Genomic DNA, 16,620 nt, shown 5'->3' on the forward strand with positions numbered 1-16,620 from the left:
AAAGACCCACATGAAAGGGAGAGGAAGGTGTGGGAGAGGGAGACATAAAAGTCTGAGACAGGGAACGGAGGCTGGGGGTTCCCCAGACAGGGACTTAGGCTGGACCAGATGCAGAGAACAATGGACCGCAAGGATGGGGCCGGAAGGGAAGGGGGAGGAAAGTTACACAGTAAGGGCACACAGGTCCTCAGGGCTTCAGGAGCCAAAGCTATGGGAGTCCTCAAAGGTCAGTGTGAGCAAGGACTGCCCCAGGACCAGGGCAAGAGCCAGAGGCAGCCACAGAGTGAGACAAGTTGTGCAGATTACAACCTTCTCCCCAGCAATAACTTGCTTGTCATGGCTTGTGATTTAGGGACAGACCCAGGCCTAGGCCTTCATATATCATTTCATTTGAGCCTCACAATTTCCTGCTCAGAGGGCTCCTCGTCTTATCCCCATTCCTACTCCAAAGCCCAGAGAGTTTAAATGACTTGTCCCAGATGATCCAGCCGGTAAGTTGCAAAGTTCGTACTTGAACCCAGGCTGTTTAGTTCTGAGGGCTGCCCTGTGCATCTCAGTTGCATCCTCGTGAGACACACATGAGAGATCGGGGCTGGTTCAAGAATGAGAAGTAAACAAGTGTAGGAAAAAGACAGAAGCAGAAGGAGGAATGATGCGGAAGGAGGAATGAGGGGAATGAGGAACGGAGGAGAGACAGTGAGCATGACCTATCCAGGAGGGGCATCAGTCTGGAGGCAGCAGGCGGGGCTCAAGTTCTCTGCTCACTTGGCCACGCAGGGGCCCCCTGACCCTCAGCAGGGCTCGCCGTCTTGCTGTGCTGACAGCATCTTCCCATCCGGCCTGTCCCTGGGAGCCCCGGCCTCATCCTCCTCAGTGGCAGGCCACTCAGCTTCACAGGAAATGCTCTTTCTCTAATTGGCATTGAAATCCACAGCCCTCCCTTTTCCTGTAGGTGGGGTTTCCATAGGAAAAAGCTGCTTCTCTGTTTCCCTAGCCTAGTTACTGTTTGGAAGTCTGCTCCCCACATCCTGCTTTACTGGGTCAAGTCCCTCTTAGAGCACTCTTGTCCATGGTTGCTGAAGTGGACCAACTGCTACTGCTGTGGGCTCTCCCTTGGCAATTTTACTTCATCTGTGCTTGGACCTCTCAGACTGCTTCCAATGAAAATGACCTTGCCTGAAAATCCTGCTTGTTCCATCGTCTTCTAATTATGGGACGAGGCTGTGCCAGCACATCTGGGGGCAGGAGAACGGGGCTCATCGAGCCACCCAGAAAACACTGGAGGACCTGTCCAACCTTTGAAGAGCTCTAGTGGCCTCTGAGCCTAGCCCACCCTGGGGGTAAGCATGATGCCACTTCTGCAACTTCTGCTGGGGCTTTTCGGGCCAGGTGGCTACTTGTTCCTTTCAGGGGATTGTCAGGAGGTAGCCACTCTCACAGTGAAATACCAAGTGACAGAGGAGGTGCCGCCTGGTACAGTGATAGGGAAGCTGTCCCGGGAACTGGGCCGGGAGGAAAGGCATGGGCAGACAGGGGCTGCCTTCCAGGTCTTGCAACTGCCCCAGGCGCTCCCCATTCAGGTGGACGCTGAGGATGGCTTGCTCAGCACTGGGAGGCGGCTAGATAGAGAACAGCTGTGCCGGCAGCGGGATCCCTGCCTGGTTTCCTTTGATGTGTTTGCCACAGGGGATCTAACTCTGATCCACGTGGAGATCCAAGTGCTGGACATCAATGACCACCAGCCACAGTTTCCCAAAGGAGAGCAGGAGCTGGAAATCTCTGAGAGTGCCTCTCTGCACACGCGAATCCCCCTGGACAGAGCTCTTGACCCAGACACTGGCCCTAACACTCTGTACTCTTATACTCTGTCTCCCAGTGAGCACTTTGCCCTGGATGTCATCATGGGGCCTGATGAGACCAAACACGCTGAACTTGTGGTGGTGAAGGAGCTGGACCGGGAAGTCCACTCGTTTTTTGATCTGGTTTTAACTGCCTATGACAGTGGGAACCCTCCCAAGTCAGGCACCAGCTTAGTCAAGGTCAATGTCCTAGACTCCAATGACAATAGCCCTGTGTTTGCTGAGAGTTCACTGGCGCTAGAAATCCGTGAAGATGCTGCCCCTGGCACCCTCCTCATAAACCTGACTGCCACGGACCCTGACCAAGGCCCCAATGGGGAGGTAGAGTTCTTCCTTGGCAAGCACGTGCCTCTAGAGGTGCTACACACCTTCAGTGTTGATGCCAAGACAGGCCAGGTCATTCTGCGCCAACCCCTGGACTATGAGAAGAATCCTGCCTATGAGGTGGATGTCCAGGCAAGGGACCTGGGTCCAAATCCCATCCCAGCCCACTGCAAAGTTCTTATTAAGGTCCTGGATGTCAATGACAATGCTCCCAGCATCCACATCACGTGGGCCTCGCAGCCATCTCTGGTGTCAGAAGCTCTTCCCAAGGACAGTTTCATTGCTCTTGTCATGGCAGATGACTTAGACTCAGGAAACAATGGCCTGGTCCACTGTTGGCTGAATCAAGAGCTGGGCCACTTCAGACTGAAAAGGACTAATGGCAACACATACATGCTGCTAACCAATGCCACTCTAGACAGGGAGCAGTGGCCCAGGTATACCCTTACTCTGTTAGCACAGGACCAAGGACCCCAGCCCTTGTCTACCAAAACACAGCTCAGCATTCAGATCAGTGATGCCAACGACAACGCACCTGTATTTGAGAAGAGCCGGTACGAGGTCTCCACTCGGGAGAACAACCTGCCCTCCCTTCACCTCATCACCATCAAGGCTCATGACGCAGACTTGGGCAGTAATGGGAAAATCTCATACCGCATCCAGGACTCCCCAGTTTCTCACTTAGTTGCTATTGACTCAGACACCGGAGAGGTCACTGCTCAGAGGTCACTGGACTATGAAGAGATGACTGGCTTTGAATTCCAGGTGATAGCAGAGGACAGAGGCCAACCCAAGCTTGCATCCAGCATCTCTGTGTGGGTCAGCCTCTTGGATGCCAATGATAATGCCCCGGAAGTGATTCAGCCTGTGCTCAGCAATGGAAAAGCCAGCCTCTCGGTGCTTGTAAATGCCTCCACAGGCCACCTTCTGGTACCCATCGAGACTCCCAGAGGTTTGGGTCCAGCAGGTGCTGCCTTACCACCTCTGGCCACTCCCAGCTCCCAGCCATTTCTTTTGGCAACCATTGTGGCAAGAGATGCAGACTCCGGGGCGAATGGAGAGCTCCTCTACAGCATCCGAAGTGGAAATGAAGCTCATCTCTTTGTCCTCAGCCCGAATCTGGGGCATCTATTCATCAATGTCACTAATGCCAGCAGCTTCATTGGGAGCGAGTGGGAGCTGGAGATACTGGTAGAAGACCATGGCAGTCCCCCCTTGCAGACCCGAGCCCTGTTGAAGGTCATGTTTGTCACCAGTGTGGACCACCTAAGGGACTCTGCCCATGAGCCTGGGGTCCTGAGCACATCGGTACTGACTGTGATTTGCCTGACTGTATTACTAGCCATCTTCGGGTCGATCTTGGCTCTGTTCATGTCCATCTGCCGAACAGAGAAGAAGGACAACAGGGCCTACAACTGTCGGGAAGCTGAGTCCACTTATCGCCACCAGCCCAAGAGGCCCCAGAAACACATTCAGAAGGCGGACATCCACCTGGTACCCGTGCTCAGGGGCCAGGCAGATGACTCTGGTGAAGTCGAGCAGTCCCACAAGGACACAGGCAAGGAAGCAATGGTGGAAGCAGGCTGGGACCCCTGCCTACAGGCTCCCTTTCACCTCACACCAACCCTGTACAGGACCCTGCGTAACCAAGGCAACAAGGGGGCACTGGCAGAGAGCCAAGAGGTGCTGCCAGATACTGTCAGTCTCCTTTTCAACCACCCCAGGCAGAGGAACGCCTCCCGGGAGAACCTGAACCTTCCTGAGTCCCCGTCTACCCCAGGCCAGCCACGTGCCAGGCCTCTGAAGGTTGCAGGCAGCCCCATGGGGAAGCTGGCTGGAGACCAGGGCAGTGAGGGGGCCCCACTGAGCCCACCCACCTCTTCTGCAACCCTGAGGCGGCAGCGGAATCTCAATGGCAAAGTGTCCCCTGAGAAAGAATCGGGCCCCCATCAGATTCTGCGGAGCCTGGTCCGATTATCTGTGGCTGCCTTTGCAGAGAGGAATCCCGTGGAGGAGCTCACTGTGGATTCTCCTCCTGTTCAGGTACCTCGGGCATGGGCAGCTCTTTCTTTGGTCACCCTTGGACCACTACAAATAGCATCAGATGTCCCCATTTCCCTCCCGTTCCTCACATTCACTCCTTAGCTCACTTAGCACTTTATGATGCTTTCTTTGAGCAGCCATAGTTCAGGGAAGAGCTCTGGGGCCAACAGATCTTTGCTGTGTGATCCTGGCCAAGTTACTTACTGTCTCTGAGCCTTAGTTTCCTTAATGATAAAATAGGAATGATAGTAAGAATATCTGCCTTGTAGAGTCATCCTGAGGATTTGATCAGTTAATTCTTATCGGGTGCCTATTCACAGTGCCTGGCATAAGCAGACACATAGCAAAGATAGTGAATATCTATCTTGCTTCACAGCAAACTTGTCTGGGTTCCAATCCTGGCTCTGCCTCATCCCAGCTGTGACCCACAGAGAAATGACTCAATTTCTAACTGTTAAAGATGTCCATGTTAATAGCACCCATCGCCCAAGTTTGCTTAAGGATAAGTGAGTCGATGCACTTAGTGCTTGTAGAACGTATCTAGCGTGTACTTGGTGCTCAGCAAACAATTACTATTACTTCTGCAAAGTATTTCATCTCTGCTTTCCTCTTTCCCTCATCTCATCTGGGCAACCTCCCTATGAAGTAAGCTAGCCTATCATTGTCTCTGGGTTCAGGGGCTGCATTTGACTTGCTTGAGACCCCAAAACTTACTAACTGAACTTACTAACTGAACAAAACTTACTAACTGAAGAAGAGGAAATCACCTTAGAATCTTGGAGTTAAATTTCAACATGGCCACTTAGGACCTGAGCAACCTTGAGCAAGTCACATCTTTCACAACTGAGCCTCATTTTCTTCATCTGTAAAATGGAAGTCCAACACCAAACTTGCCCTGTTTCTATTCTCAGGAGGGTGAGTTGAAGTGGAATGATACCAAGCTGTCTAGTGACCGAGGATTTACTGCATATGTGTGGAATCGTCACAGGAATGGTGCCTGATCTCACCCCTGTCTGCTCCTCTGTACTCCAGGGAGTTTTCACTGTGCCAGGCTGCCTGCCCCAGGCACACTTCTGTGTGACCAGGCCATCAGCTCAGGTTTCCTGTGGAGCAAGGACACAGCTTCCTTCCCCCACCCCTTTCCCGGGAAGCCACCTGGAGATGGCCTGGCTGTTTTCTTAGGAATCTTGTTGTGGGTTCTTTGCAGACCCAGAGTTTGCCCAGAGCCATCTACTCATCCATCCATCCATCCATCCATGCACCACTTTTTGAATGAACTCTTTGTGCCAAACACTGTGCTGTCTGCTGGCAGAGAGCAGGCACTATGGGTGACCCCACTGGTAAGATGGAGGAGTCCCTATTTGGAAGCAACCTAAGGGTAAGCGAGTAAGGTACCAGTGCTCATGTCTTTCCAGGAGCACAGCACCACAGTGGAGTCAGGTCTGAGCTCAAATTTCAGTCTAGAAATTTAAGCATAATGTTATCTGCCCCTTGGACTTTTGTAAGGATTAAATGAGATTATATGCTATTGTGGGGGTCTATTAATATGTGATTTAAATACCTTCTCATTTAAACTTCATAATCACCACATGACCTCCATCTCATTTTTATTTACCCTTTCACTATTGAGGAAACTGAGGCTCAGGATGGTTAAGTAATTCCTCAAGGCCACAAAGATGAGAATTAGGGCAGTAATAGCTTTAGAGTGTGAGTCTGGGCTGTAACTGTGAAGTGGCCCTGAATGACAGCACTTAGCACAGGGCTTGGCACACAGGGAGTGTTTGCCAAATGCCATTTGGGCAAAGGGTACAGGTGCCTTACCAGGGCTTTGGGGCCTGAGCAAGGAGGTGGGATCTGCCTGAGGAAGCATTGGCACCCTGATCCTCCCAAGTCACAGTGAAATCCCAGTCCTGGCCACCTCTCCTTCCAACATTCCTCTGAGGTTGGCACTTCTAGGCCTTTCCAGGGAGGAGTGGGGGTGAACCCAGAGGCAGAAGCAGCTTTTCTAGGAGTAACAATGCAAACTTCTTGCATTTGCAAAGGACTTTTAAGTTTTCCAAACCTTCTAATTAATTCTGACAGCTCTTTGAAGAAGGCTGGCTCCGCTTTAGAGATCAGAGATGGTCTGAGTAGGTCAAAAAACCTGCCTGATACAGTGCAAGAAGCTAGCAATGATCTTGAACTAGAACTCAGTCTCCCAAGACATGTTCTTATGACCTCTCCCTCCCATGGCCTTGACATTTCACCCACCTGCTGCCCCCTTTTCCAGTCTTTCTGAAACTCTACCATCTTTCTGGCCTTTGGGCTTACAGTGCTCCTGCTTGAAACCTGCCTTGCCCAGACCCTCACACTCTTTCCACATGGTGAACTCCTGCAGAGACTCTGGGTCTCAGCAGAGCTGTCTAGAATGCGGTAGGAACTCAACGTTTGTTGAAAAATAATAAACTTCCCCCAGTACCACCTCCCTATGTCTTCCCTGCTCCAAGTTAGATGGGGGCCTCCCCCTGCTCCTGCAGTCTCCCATCCTTTCCCAGCCATGCAGCCCCCTCTCAGAGCCCTCTTCCTACCTTCCTGACAGACTGTGAGTCCCAAGGGCAGCAGAGTCTCCTTGTTCTTATTCCATAGCAGGCCCTGTGCCTGGCATGAGCAAGTGATTATTAAAGACTTGTTCAGAGAATGAAAGGGTGAAGAAATGAATGATTAAATGCTATCATTTTTGTCTTCTCTACAATGCAGTCTTACATCTGGCCCACACAAATTGGCCAGAGTGTTAGAATACTGCTAAAAAGGGAAAATAACACTTGAAGACAATCCATATCAAATAATGACTTTATGATCAGGAAATGACTATTTCACCCCATCCCACGGAGTCCACGAGGAGAGGGGCATTTGGAAGAATGATGGGGAGAGGATGAGCCTGGAGGGTCCCCACGCTCTCCCTTATATACTCAAAGCAGAGAGCTGCCCCCCTCCCAACAGGTCCCTGTCTCCGTCACAAGGGACCATCCCCCATTTGATCACACAAACATCTGAAGCCAGAGGAAAAACTATAAAAAGAAAGCACCGGCATTGAGGGAAACATCCGGCAAGGAAGTGTGCTGGGTTGGAATTGTGTGGAGTCAACAGATTTTTCCTGTCTTGTAGCAAATCTCCCAGCTGCTGTCCTTACTGCATCAGGGCCAATTCCAGCCCAAACCAAACCACCGGGGAAATAAGTACTTGGCCAAGCCCGGCAGTGGCAGGTAAGCAGCACGTAGACCCCACGGACTTCCCAAGGTCCCCCTGCCTGCCCCTCACCCCTGCAGCCTCAGTGAGGTGAGAGGATGAGCACATCCTAGACACTCTGGGTGAGTGATGCAGACAGCATCCACCCCCACCCCGGGGGCCATGTCCTGGGACTATTGTATTTATAGAATTTACAGGACCCAGAGTCACTAAGGAAATGACTTCATCCTGACCTCTGATTATCTGTCCCTGATGACAGAGGTGCTGTAAATCGGCTTTAAATCTATAACTTTCACCTTTTTTTTTCTCTCTTGGCTCACAAACATGATATGGAAGGCCGTGGATGTGTGGGTGTGCCCCTTTGGGCAATCCTAGAGTTGAAGAGAACTCAGGAGGACATCGAGCAGCTGAGTGTGATGGTACAGAGTCATCCCAGCTATTTGGGAGGCTGAGGCAGGAAAATGGCAAGTTCAAGGCCAGCATGGGCAATCCTGTCTCAAAATAAAAATGAAAAAAAAAAAAGGCAAAAATGGGGCTGGGGTTGTGGCTCAGTGGTAGAGTGCTCACCTACCATGCATGAGGCACTGGGTTCCATCCTCAGCATCACATAGAAATAAAGTATAGATACTGTGTTCACCTAAAACTAAAAAATAAATATTAATTTTTTAAAAAAAAAGGAAAAAGAAGAAATATAACCCAATTCCTTCATGTAGATGGGGGAAACTGAGGCTCTCAATAGTTTGATCCAACTTAGCTATATGAAAACTTGAGCAAATAAGATAATCCCTCAGGACCTTGGTTTCCCTATCTGGAAAATGGAGGCCATACTACTTCCCTTGTAGTGATGGAGTAAACACTTAAGGATCAAATGTATTCTAAGTCCATAGCCCAATGCCTGGCATTGCACAAGCAGTGCAAAGTCCCTTCCCCTTAAAATGGCTTTGCTCAAGGTCATGTAGCAAGTGAATGGCAAAGTTGGGCCCAGCTCTCAGGGATCCTGATTGGATCCATGCTCATGCTCTGATAACTTGTATCTTCTTTTTGCAAGGATGGTAAGAGAGTAGAACCAGAGGAAAGTTCAGATTTTCTCTCTGAAGTTTCAATATTCAAGTCTGCTGCAATAAACTGGCAATAGACAAGATTAACAGGAGGAAAGCCATAACAAATTTTTTTGATCATAGTTTACCATGACACGGGAGACTGGGATGGAAGACCCAAAGACCCAGGGTGAACTACCTGCTCAAGTTTGATAAAGCAGAGACAGCTGTGAGAAATATGAGTGGCCAAAAGGGTCTGAGCTGATGGGAATCACTGAGGGGAAAACCCAGAGAGGCCTGTCCAGATTCTTCTCCACCTCTCTATGCAGCATTCTTTCCTTCCAGGTATGGGGCAGGACCCTTTCTGGAATGGGGGTCTCATAACCTATAATTAAACAAGGTAGATCAGAGAATGTCTTTATGGCTAACTCTTACACAGAAAGGTGGAGGGAAATAAGAGTAATATTTTGGGGTTTTATGGCTAGCTTGAGGGAAAAGAGGCTCTGGTTTCTATGACCCACCTTGGGAAAGAAGAATTCTAGTTTCTCTGGCTTGCCTCAGGTGAAAATGAGAGGTGAGAGACAAGTAGGGCAGACAGGGTCAGAGAGATACTGCTTCTGAGGCCTTCCCTAACAGGCTCTAACTGTACACACGTTCCAGAATCACACGGGTCTGCATTTGAATTCTTGCTTCATTGCTTAATCCATGGGGATGTCGAGCAAGCTGAAAAATCTTCACAAATCTTGGTTTTTCTCATATGTAAAATGGGAATGAATAAAAGAGCACCCTTAAGGGTGTGAAAGGCTCGAATGAGAAGGTGCATGTACCTTGCACAGGATAAGGCCTAACTCAGTCATTGCTCAATCAATACCAGTGATCATTATTACCCACAAACTGGCCACCTCCCCACTAATCTCTTAATAGCAGTTAAAATGGCCATTAGAGGGGTGGGGAACAACTACCAGTAAGGATTCTTAGGCTTTACAGCCTCAGGGAGCCCTCTCACCTGTTGGGATGAGGGTCCTATTAGAGGGAGGGAGGGTTCATGAGGTACCGGGGCCAGGGTGAGCCAGCAGGAGACTGGGGTGAGATGATAGATTTCAGCAGCTTGAAGACACCAATCTCAGCTCTATCCTCCATAGACCTGCTCCTCTGCTCTAAGATTTGGCTTAAATAGGGAGGAAGGACCATTCAAAAAACGCTTTATTAAGCACCTACTGTGTGCCAGGCCCTGTTCTGGGCATTGGTGAGAGAATAGGGAATGAGACAGAAAAATATCACTGCCTGGCTAACGATGGGTAGGTTGATTACCTCAGCTCAAGAAGTTTACTAAGCTCCTGATCTGTGCCACACAGGATAAAGGCATTGGAGGGAGAAGGGTGAGTGATGTCACGAGTAAATTCATGTTCACTTCTGTTTGCTGGGTTCTTGCTGTTGCCAGGCACTACGCTAAGCCCTTTACCTCCAACACCTCATTTGACAACACCCCATGAGGCAGGTGTTGCTTACTACTGCTGTTTAACAGATGAGGAAACAGAGGAAGTAAGGGCAGGGATCCCAGAATTCAGGCTGGTCTGCCTCTGAAGGCCAGGCTGTGGATCCGGTTCCCCATGAAGATGAATAAATACTGGCATGAATGAGCAAAGCTGTGTGGAAATTTCCTCACTCGCAGACTGGTTGGTTTCCTTTGCAGGAGTGCAATCCCAGACACAGATGGCTCAGGTGCCAGGGCTGGTGGCCAGGCAGAACCAGACCAGGAGGAAGGGCCCTTAGATCCTGAAGAGGACCTCTCTGTGAAGCGGCTGCTTGAAGAAGAGCTGTCAAGCCTGCTGGATCCCCATACAGGTAGGGACTGCCCAATGTTGCCTCTGCCCTCTGGTCCCTTCTGGCTTCGGAGTTCTACTCCAATCTACTAAGTTCTGGAAACATCCATTCTATTTCTGGGGAAGAACATCACCAACCTTGTACTTCCCCTGGAGCCTCAGAAAGTATTCCTGGATTTAACAACTGCCTATTAATTGTAAAAATCATTGAAAATAGTGGCGATTACTGAGCTCTTGGTGTGTGCCAGCACTGAGGTGGTACCATCTTTTAAACCTTCAAATAATCTCTCAAGGTAGATTTTATTAGCTCCAATTTACAGAGGAGCAGCTGAGGCTCAGAGAGAGATAATAGCCTACCCAGGGTCACCAAGCTCCTTAGCAATTGAAGGGGAGCCTAAACCTGGGCCATTCTTAATTCCTAAAGCACACATTTGCATTTCTTTGTTGTGTTTAAATACCCTTTCACCCTGGGAACTGAGCCAACTCTCTAAGTGCTTACACTACTAATTGAAACAAAAAGAATTCTGGGGGGTAGTCAAACAAGTAGTTTTAACAATAAATGCATAGTGTGAAATTTAATTCAAGGATCTGCTAGGTGCCCCAACCCCTGCTGTGGACACTGATCAGGCTCCTTTAGGTAACTCAGTGTGGGCCTGCCCATCCCCACACTGTAGTTAACAATTTCTCACATGCGCCATCTGGTACAAACATGCAGAAGGTATGACAGGGGATGGTCCTTTCCTTGGTTAAGAAAATAAAGCCAACATTTACTGAGTAAGTTTTACAGCTAGTCCCTAAGTTCCTCATGAGGGACTCTTAAGAGAGAGGGGCTATTCATTATCCCCATTTCATAAAGGAAAAAAAATGGAGGGTCAAGGGTGTGCAGCTAATGGTTATTAACACAGGCTGTGTAGCATGCCTCTAAATTTTTGAGCTGTGCTGTTCAGTCTGACAGCCACTGGCCACATGTGGCTATTTAAATCTAAATGAATTAAAATTAAATAAAATGAAATATTCAGTTCCTCAGTCATCCCAGCCACATTTTAAGTGCTCCATACCCACAGAGGATTAGCAGTTAAGCTTTGAATTCTATCTCCATTGGCCAGCTCTGGGACTCTCACCACAGCAGAGAGGGCACTGGGTGCCAGGACAGGAAGTGGGGGATAGGAAGTAAGGGTGGGGGGACAGGAAAGCCTTCACTGTTCATAGGGCTGGACTGCCCTGAGGCTCCTGTTGAAGGTGCCTGAGACTGGAGTCTTGGGATATTTAGATAAAAGCTCCACTTGAGGATGTGACAATGACAAAATTTTACAGGTTACATGAGCTAACTGGATTCTCACAATAATGAAAGTTACTTTCTCACCACTTGTAAAGAGGGAAAGGAGGATCATAGAGGTTGAGCCATTTTCCCAAGGTCACACTGCCCTGAAGTGGCAAAGCTGGAACATTAAACCAGGTGAGACCAATGCCTACATGCAGCTGGAACTGGAGGATGATACTGAGTGAATACTCCACTTTTCAGTTGTTCTCAAATGCCCAATGATTTCTCATTTTCTTATGATGCTGAACCTTGTAAAAAGAAAGGCCTGATTTTTTTACCACTAAGAGCTCCATCCAACCTGACAGCCTCAGAGTCTCAGGCAACAAGGGTCAAATGTCCTGAGTCAGTGTTTATGTTCACTAATACTTCAACAGACTGTCACTGTCCCAGGCATGGAGCCAGACCCCAGGATCCAGTAGGGCAGGGACCCAATCCTATCTCACAGTCTGCACAGACCAAAACCAAATGCAAGACAGAGTCATTTATCAATATGAAAAATGATTAGCTATACTTTGGAATAACATTTTCAAATTACAAAAGTAGTATTTGGTTAATGTAGAAAATACAGATACACAAAAAGAGAATAAATACTTCTACCCAAGGTTAATTTTGGCTAACAATTTGACCTATCTCCTTTTCCAATTTTTTTATTTTTGCACAAATTTTAAAGCAGCTCACCTGATGCAAACATTAAATAAATGTTAAAGTAGATGTGTGTCCTTCCAGACACTGTTTCTTAACCATAAGACTTATGCTTTCTTTCCTCTGGTTTGGCATATGCCATCAGGTCTGTAACTAGTTTTTTGAGACAAGATTTTCTGTTGAAGAAATGGGGAAAGAAGAATGATGGTGTTATCAGGAGTCTCAGGGATAAACTTTGAATTCCCAGACTGCCTTATCACTGCTCCTGACCTGGTCCCTTTCCTGGGATGGCCCTCAGCTAGGCAGCCTCTTTCCAGCCTGACTCTGGGCCAGGGGTTCCTGCAGCTTGAGAGATGAAGGTGTGAGGAGGAGGTCAGAGTACAGGGCCAGGTGTTGACAGTGCAGCCCTGGGCAGGCCTGGGAATTTTAGAGGAGGGCACCTGGAGCATCTAGGGAGAGGAAGGGCCTGCTCTTCAGAGGGAGCACACAGGGTGTTGCAATCCCAGGGGCTTCAGAGTCATTGGACCTGAAGTCAAATCTGGGTTTGGTGGCTTAGCAGATGTGTGACTTAACTTCTTTGAGGCTTAGTTTCCTCATCCATAAAATGAAGATAATACTCTTGACCTTAAAGTCCTATAAGGATATTAAATGAGATGATTTTGTAAATTGTTTGGCACATAAGTACCTAACAAGTAGCCACTGTTATTATGAATATGAACAGAGGACAGCACCAAGTCAGGAACCCCAGGCTTGGCTAAGAAAAGGGATCTCCCCCATCTTCAGCTGGCCCTGCCCTGGGGGACAAAGTTTCCCCAAGGAGGTGGAAATCCTGGGTTGCACAGGAGTGAGTAGAAGTTGTTCAGGAACAGGCTGGTTTCTAACTCTAGGCCCTCCTCTTCCTCCTGCTACCTTTTCACACAGCTCATCCGGGTGCTTCAGTCAGCAGCCTTCCTGCCCAGCAAGCTTCCCTGTCAGGGCCTCTTCCTTCCTGTTCCCCTCTCGCCACCCTGTCTGTCCCCTGACATTTCCCTTCCCTCCTTTGTCCATTGCCCTTGCCCTGCCCACAGCCCCCGTCAGCTGCTGGCCCTTCCCTGGGCAGGGCTCTCATTGACTCCCTTCCTCCCCCTACAGGCCTGGCCCTGGACCGGCTGAGTGCACCTGACCCAGCCTGGATGGCGAGGCTGTCTTTGCCCCTCACCACCAATTACAGAGACAACGTGTTCTCCCCTGACGCTGCAGCCCTGGAGGAGCCAAGGACCTTCCAGACATTCGGCAAGGAGGCAGGGCCTGAGCTGAGCCCCACGGGCACACGGCTGGCCAGCACCTTCCTCTCAGAGATGAGCTCGCTGCTGGAGATGCTGCTGGAGCAACGCTCCAGTGTGCCAGTGGAGGCTGCCTCCGAGGCCCTGCGGCGACTCTCCGTCTGTGGAAGGACCCTCAGTCTAGACCTGGCCACCAGCGCGGCCTTGGGCACAGAAACACAGGGGGCCCAGGTGGAAAGAAAGGGGCCGAGGGCAGGACCAGGGGCGGCAAGTGCCCGGGAACACACCTTGGAGGCCTCCATATCTAAGAACCAGGTCCCTTAGGAGATGTGAGCAGAAGCCTTACGGATCAGGCCACGGATCTGGTTCTAAAATCTTGGAACTCACCAACCAGAGGTAGCCCCAGAACTTTAGGGTGACTGATGTGGCCCCCACAGAGGGGTCTGATCAAAGCAACCCCTTGTAAGGGGCTCTGACTTGAGTTTTTGGAGGACAGGGACAGTTTGTGGCTGAGGTGTTTGCTGGCAAAACACATATAAAGGATTGGTTCTTCAGGCAGAACGGAAGCTATGAGTATCACAAGCAGGAAGATGACCTTGTTGGCTACTGGAAGAAGGGCTGGATCCTGGAGCACCAGGCAATGCTCTCTGACCTACCAACAAAGGAAAGGTAGCTGCTCATTCTCCTGTGTGCACCTATTGAGAGGGAGGAGGGAAGGGTGACAGAGCAAGAGTTCTTTGTCATCCAATCACTGGCAAAAAAGTCATTGGGTCTAGACAGGAGTGAGCCACCTTGGTTCACAGTGACAGGTATGCAGATGATGGATGTGCGTGTTCTTGACCACGCTTCACTGTTATCAAATAATCTGCTTCTCCGCTGGAAAACTAAGACTAAGAAAAGCACAGCTATAAATAGAGCACTTATATGAGCCAAGCACCGGCTTAACAATAGGATTTAATTGGATTTTCCTACAACCCTGGGAGGGAAGTATGATATCCCCATTTCATAGACAAGGATACAAAACTTGGAGAGGTTGAGTGTCTTTCCAACATCAAGCCAGGAGTAGAGGCAGAGCCAGGATTTGTACCCAGGTTGGTCCAACACCAAAATCATGCCCTTAAATTTGGCACTAGACTGCCAGTTAAAGGAAAGAAAAAGAAAAGCCCTAGAGGTGGACAGTGGACTCGCTCGGTTCCCCCTGCAAAAATGCTCTTGAAATGGACACTTCCAAAGTCACTCAGGCTCACACAACTCTGCACTAGTAAGCACAGGGGGAAAGGAAATCGGATCTGATACTGACACAGGTCCTGCCTTTCCCAGTGAGTAGCCTTTCAGGTGCTGAAGTCTTCTTACCTGACCCCTGTTTGAGGGTAAATCTTCCTCTGTCATAGCAGGTTCCGGCCTATGAATTCAGGCCCCAGAGAACTGTATGTGAACTTGGTCTATGAAATTGACACTGACAGCAGCCAACCTTCTGGGGAAGGAGGGAGTGAAGAAAGAGCAAATATTTTCCCAAGGCTCAGCCTTATAATTTTCCAGGAAATTTCTAAACAGTCACAGCTAGTTTGTGAATAGCGTGGGGGCCCTCTCGGACCCCAAAGGCAGAAGATTCTCTATCTATTCTTCCTTTTGTCCTCTTTTGGAACTCAGTGCTCATGTCCATTGTACACAGAAATGGGCCAATCATACTCCCAACTAGGGATAATGAAGCCATCCATATCTGGGATGCCATGTGGCGTCATTATTCCATTTTACAGATGAGGAAAATGAGGCCCCCAAAAGTTAAGTGTCTCAGGGACAGAGAAGCTGGGGTCTCTGATCACCTCTCTCTGGGCCAGAGTGATCTCCTTAAGAGAGCTGTGATATTCAAGCTGCTTCATGGAGTAGATGGGTTCTGCAGGTCACTGAAAGAGGCCAGGAGGTCTCCTGCTGACCAGCCAGGTGCCTGACACAAAGAGATACTTCACAAATACCTGTTGAATGGATGCATGAATGAATGAATAAATTGGTAAAACAAATGCTTCAGAGTCCTCTCTTATCTAGACTGGAACTCTAGGTGGAACTGCACTGGAAAAAAAATCCAAAAATGTTTAATTATGTAAAAGCAAAGTCCAAAAATGACAGAACTAGAGAAGCCCACATTGACCAATCACTCCTAGTAGATCTGCAGCTGGGAGGGTGGAGAAAAGAGGAGATTTCGGGAGGAAGATGGACCACAGCTGCAACCGGCTCATTGCATACTCAGGATGACTGCATCCATCACTCTAGTTCAAAAGCTCTCAAACTATAGTCCTTGGACCCCTGAATACCAGAAAAATTTTTATATAGGCATTTTTCTAGGCAAAAGGCATAAAGTTCTTATCAGATTCCCAAGGGAGCTTGTGATCTATAAAAGGTTATGTCTAAACCTCCAGACAAGGGCCATTGTCGTCATAAGGAGTCTGAACTTTAGCTATTTCAACTCTTCATTTTACATCCAAGGTTATAAAAAGACAGAAATGGAAGAAAACTTGCCCAAGGCCACATGGCAGAGTGAGATCAGGATCTGGGACTTTGTATAGTGTTCTTTCTAATATACCAAGGGTTCTTAACCTGGGGTCCTTGGCTGGCTTCAGGACACATGAACCTGATAAACTGCACTCAAAATTGGGAGCATATCCATTTTTCTTTGGAAATACTAGGTGCTTTCATTAGATTCCCAAAGGGGTCTATGACTGAAAAAAAGATTAAGGGCTGGGCATGGTGGCACAAGCCAGTTATCCTAGAGTTTGGAAGGCTGAGGCAGGAGGATCCTAAGTTTGAGGCCAACCTGGACAACTTAGCAAGACTCCATCCCAAATTAAAAATAAAAAGGGCTGAGGATGTAGCTAAGAGGTACAGCACATTGCAAGGACCACACACACAAAAAAAAATAAGTAAATAAACAAAAAAGATTGTATAGCCAGAGGAATGAGAAGTTGTGCTCCATTTGTGTACAATGTGTCAAAATGCATTCTACTGTCATGTATAGTTAAGTAGAACAAATTTAAAAAAAAAAAAAAAAGAAAAAAGAATTAAAAAAATAAAAAAACAATAAAAACCACT

At 48.6% G+C, this 16,620-nt stretch overlaps 2 protein-coding genes across 3 annotated transcripts in view; one reads left to right on the forward strand and one right to left on the reverse strand.

Annotated features, from left to right (window-relative positions):
- Dele1 (DAP3 binding cell death enhancer 1) overlaps positions 1-16,620 on the reverse strand; it is a 33,101-nt gene that overhangs the window by 1,870 nt on the left and 14,611 nt on the right. The window lies entirely within an intron of this gene.
- Pcdh12 (protocadherin 12) lies at positions 1,013-16,518 on the forward strand. Its single transcript, XM_076856805.2, is given in 5 exon segments — positions 1,013-4,226; positions 7,371-7,468; positions 10,182-10,333; positions 13,406-13,759; positions 13,762-16,518. Coding segments are annotated over 5 exon segments (3,567 nt in total). The 5' UTR covers positions 1,013-1,346; the 3' UTR covers positions 13,845-16,518.

The sequence above is a fragment of the Callospermophilus lateralis genome, chromosome 5 (assembly GCF_048772815.1).
Source record: "Callospermophilus lateralis isolate mCalLat2 chromosome 5, mCalLat2.hap1, whole genome shotgun sequence".
In the NCBI taxonomy this organism is placed as follows: Eukaryota; Metazoa; Chordata; class Mammalia; order Rodentia; family Sciuridae; genus Callospermophilus; species Callospermophilus lateralis.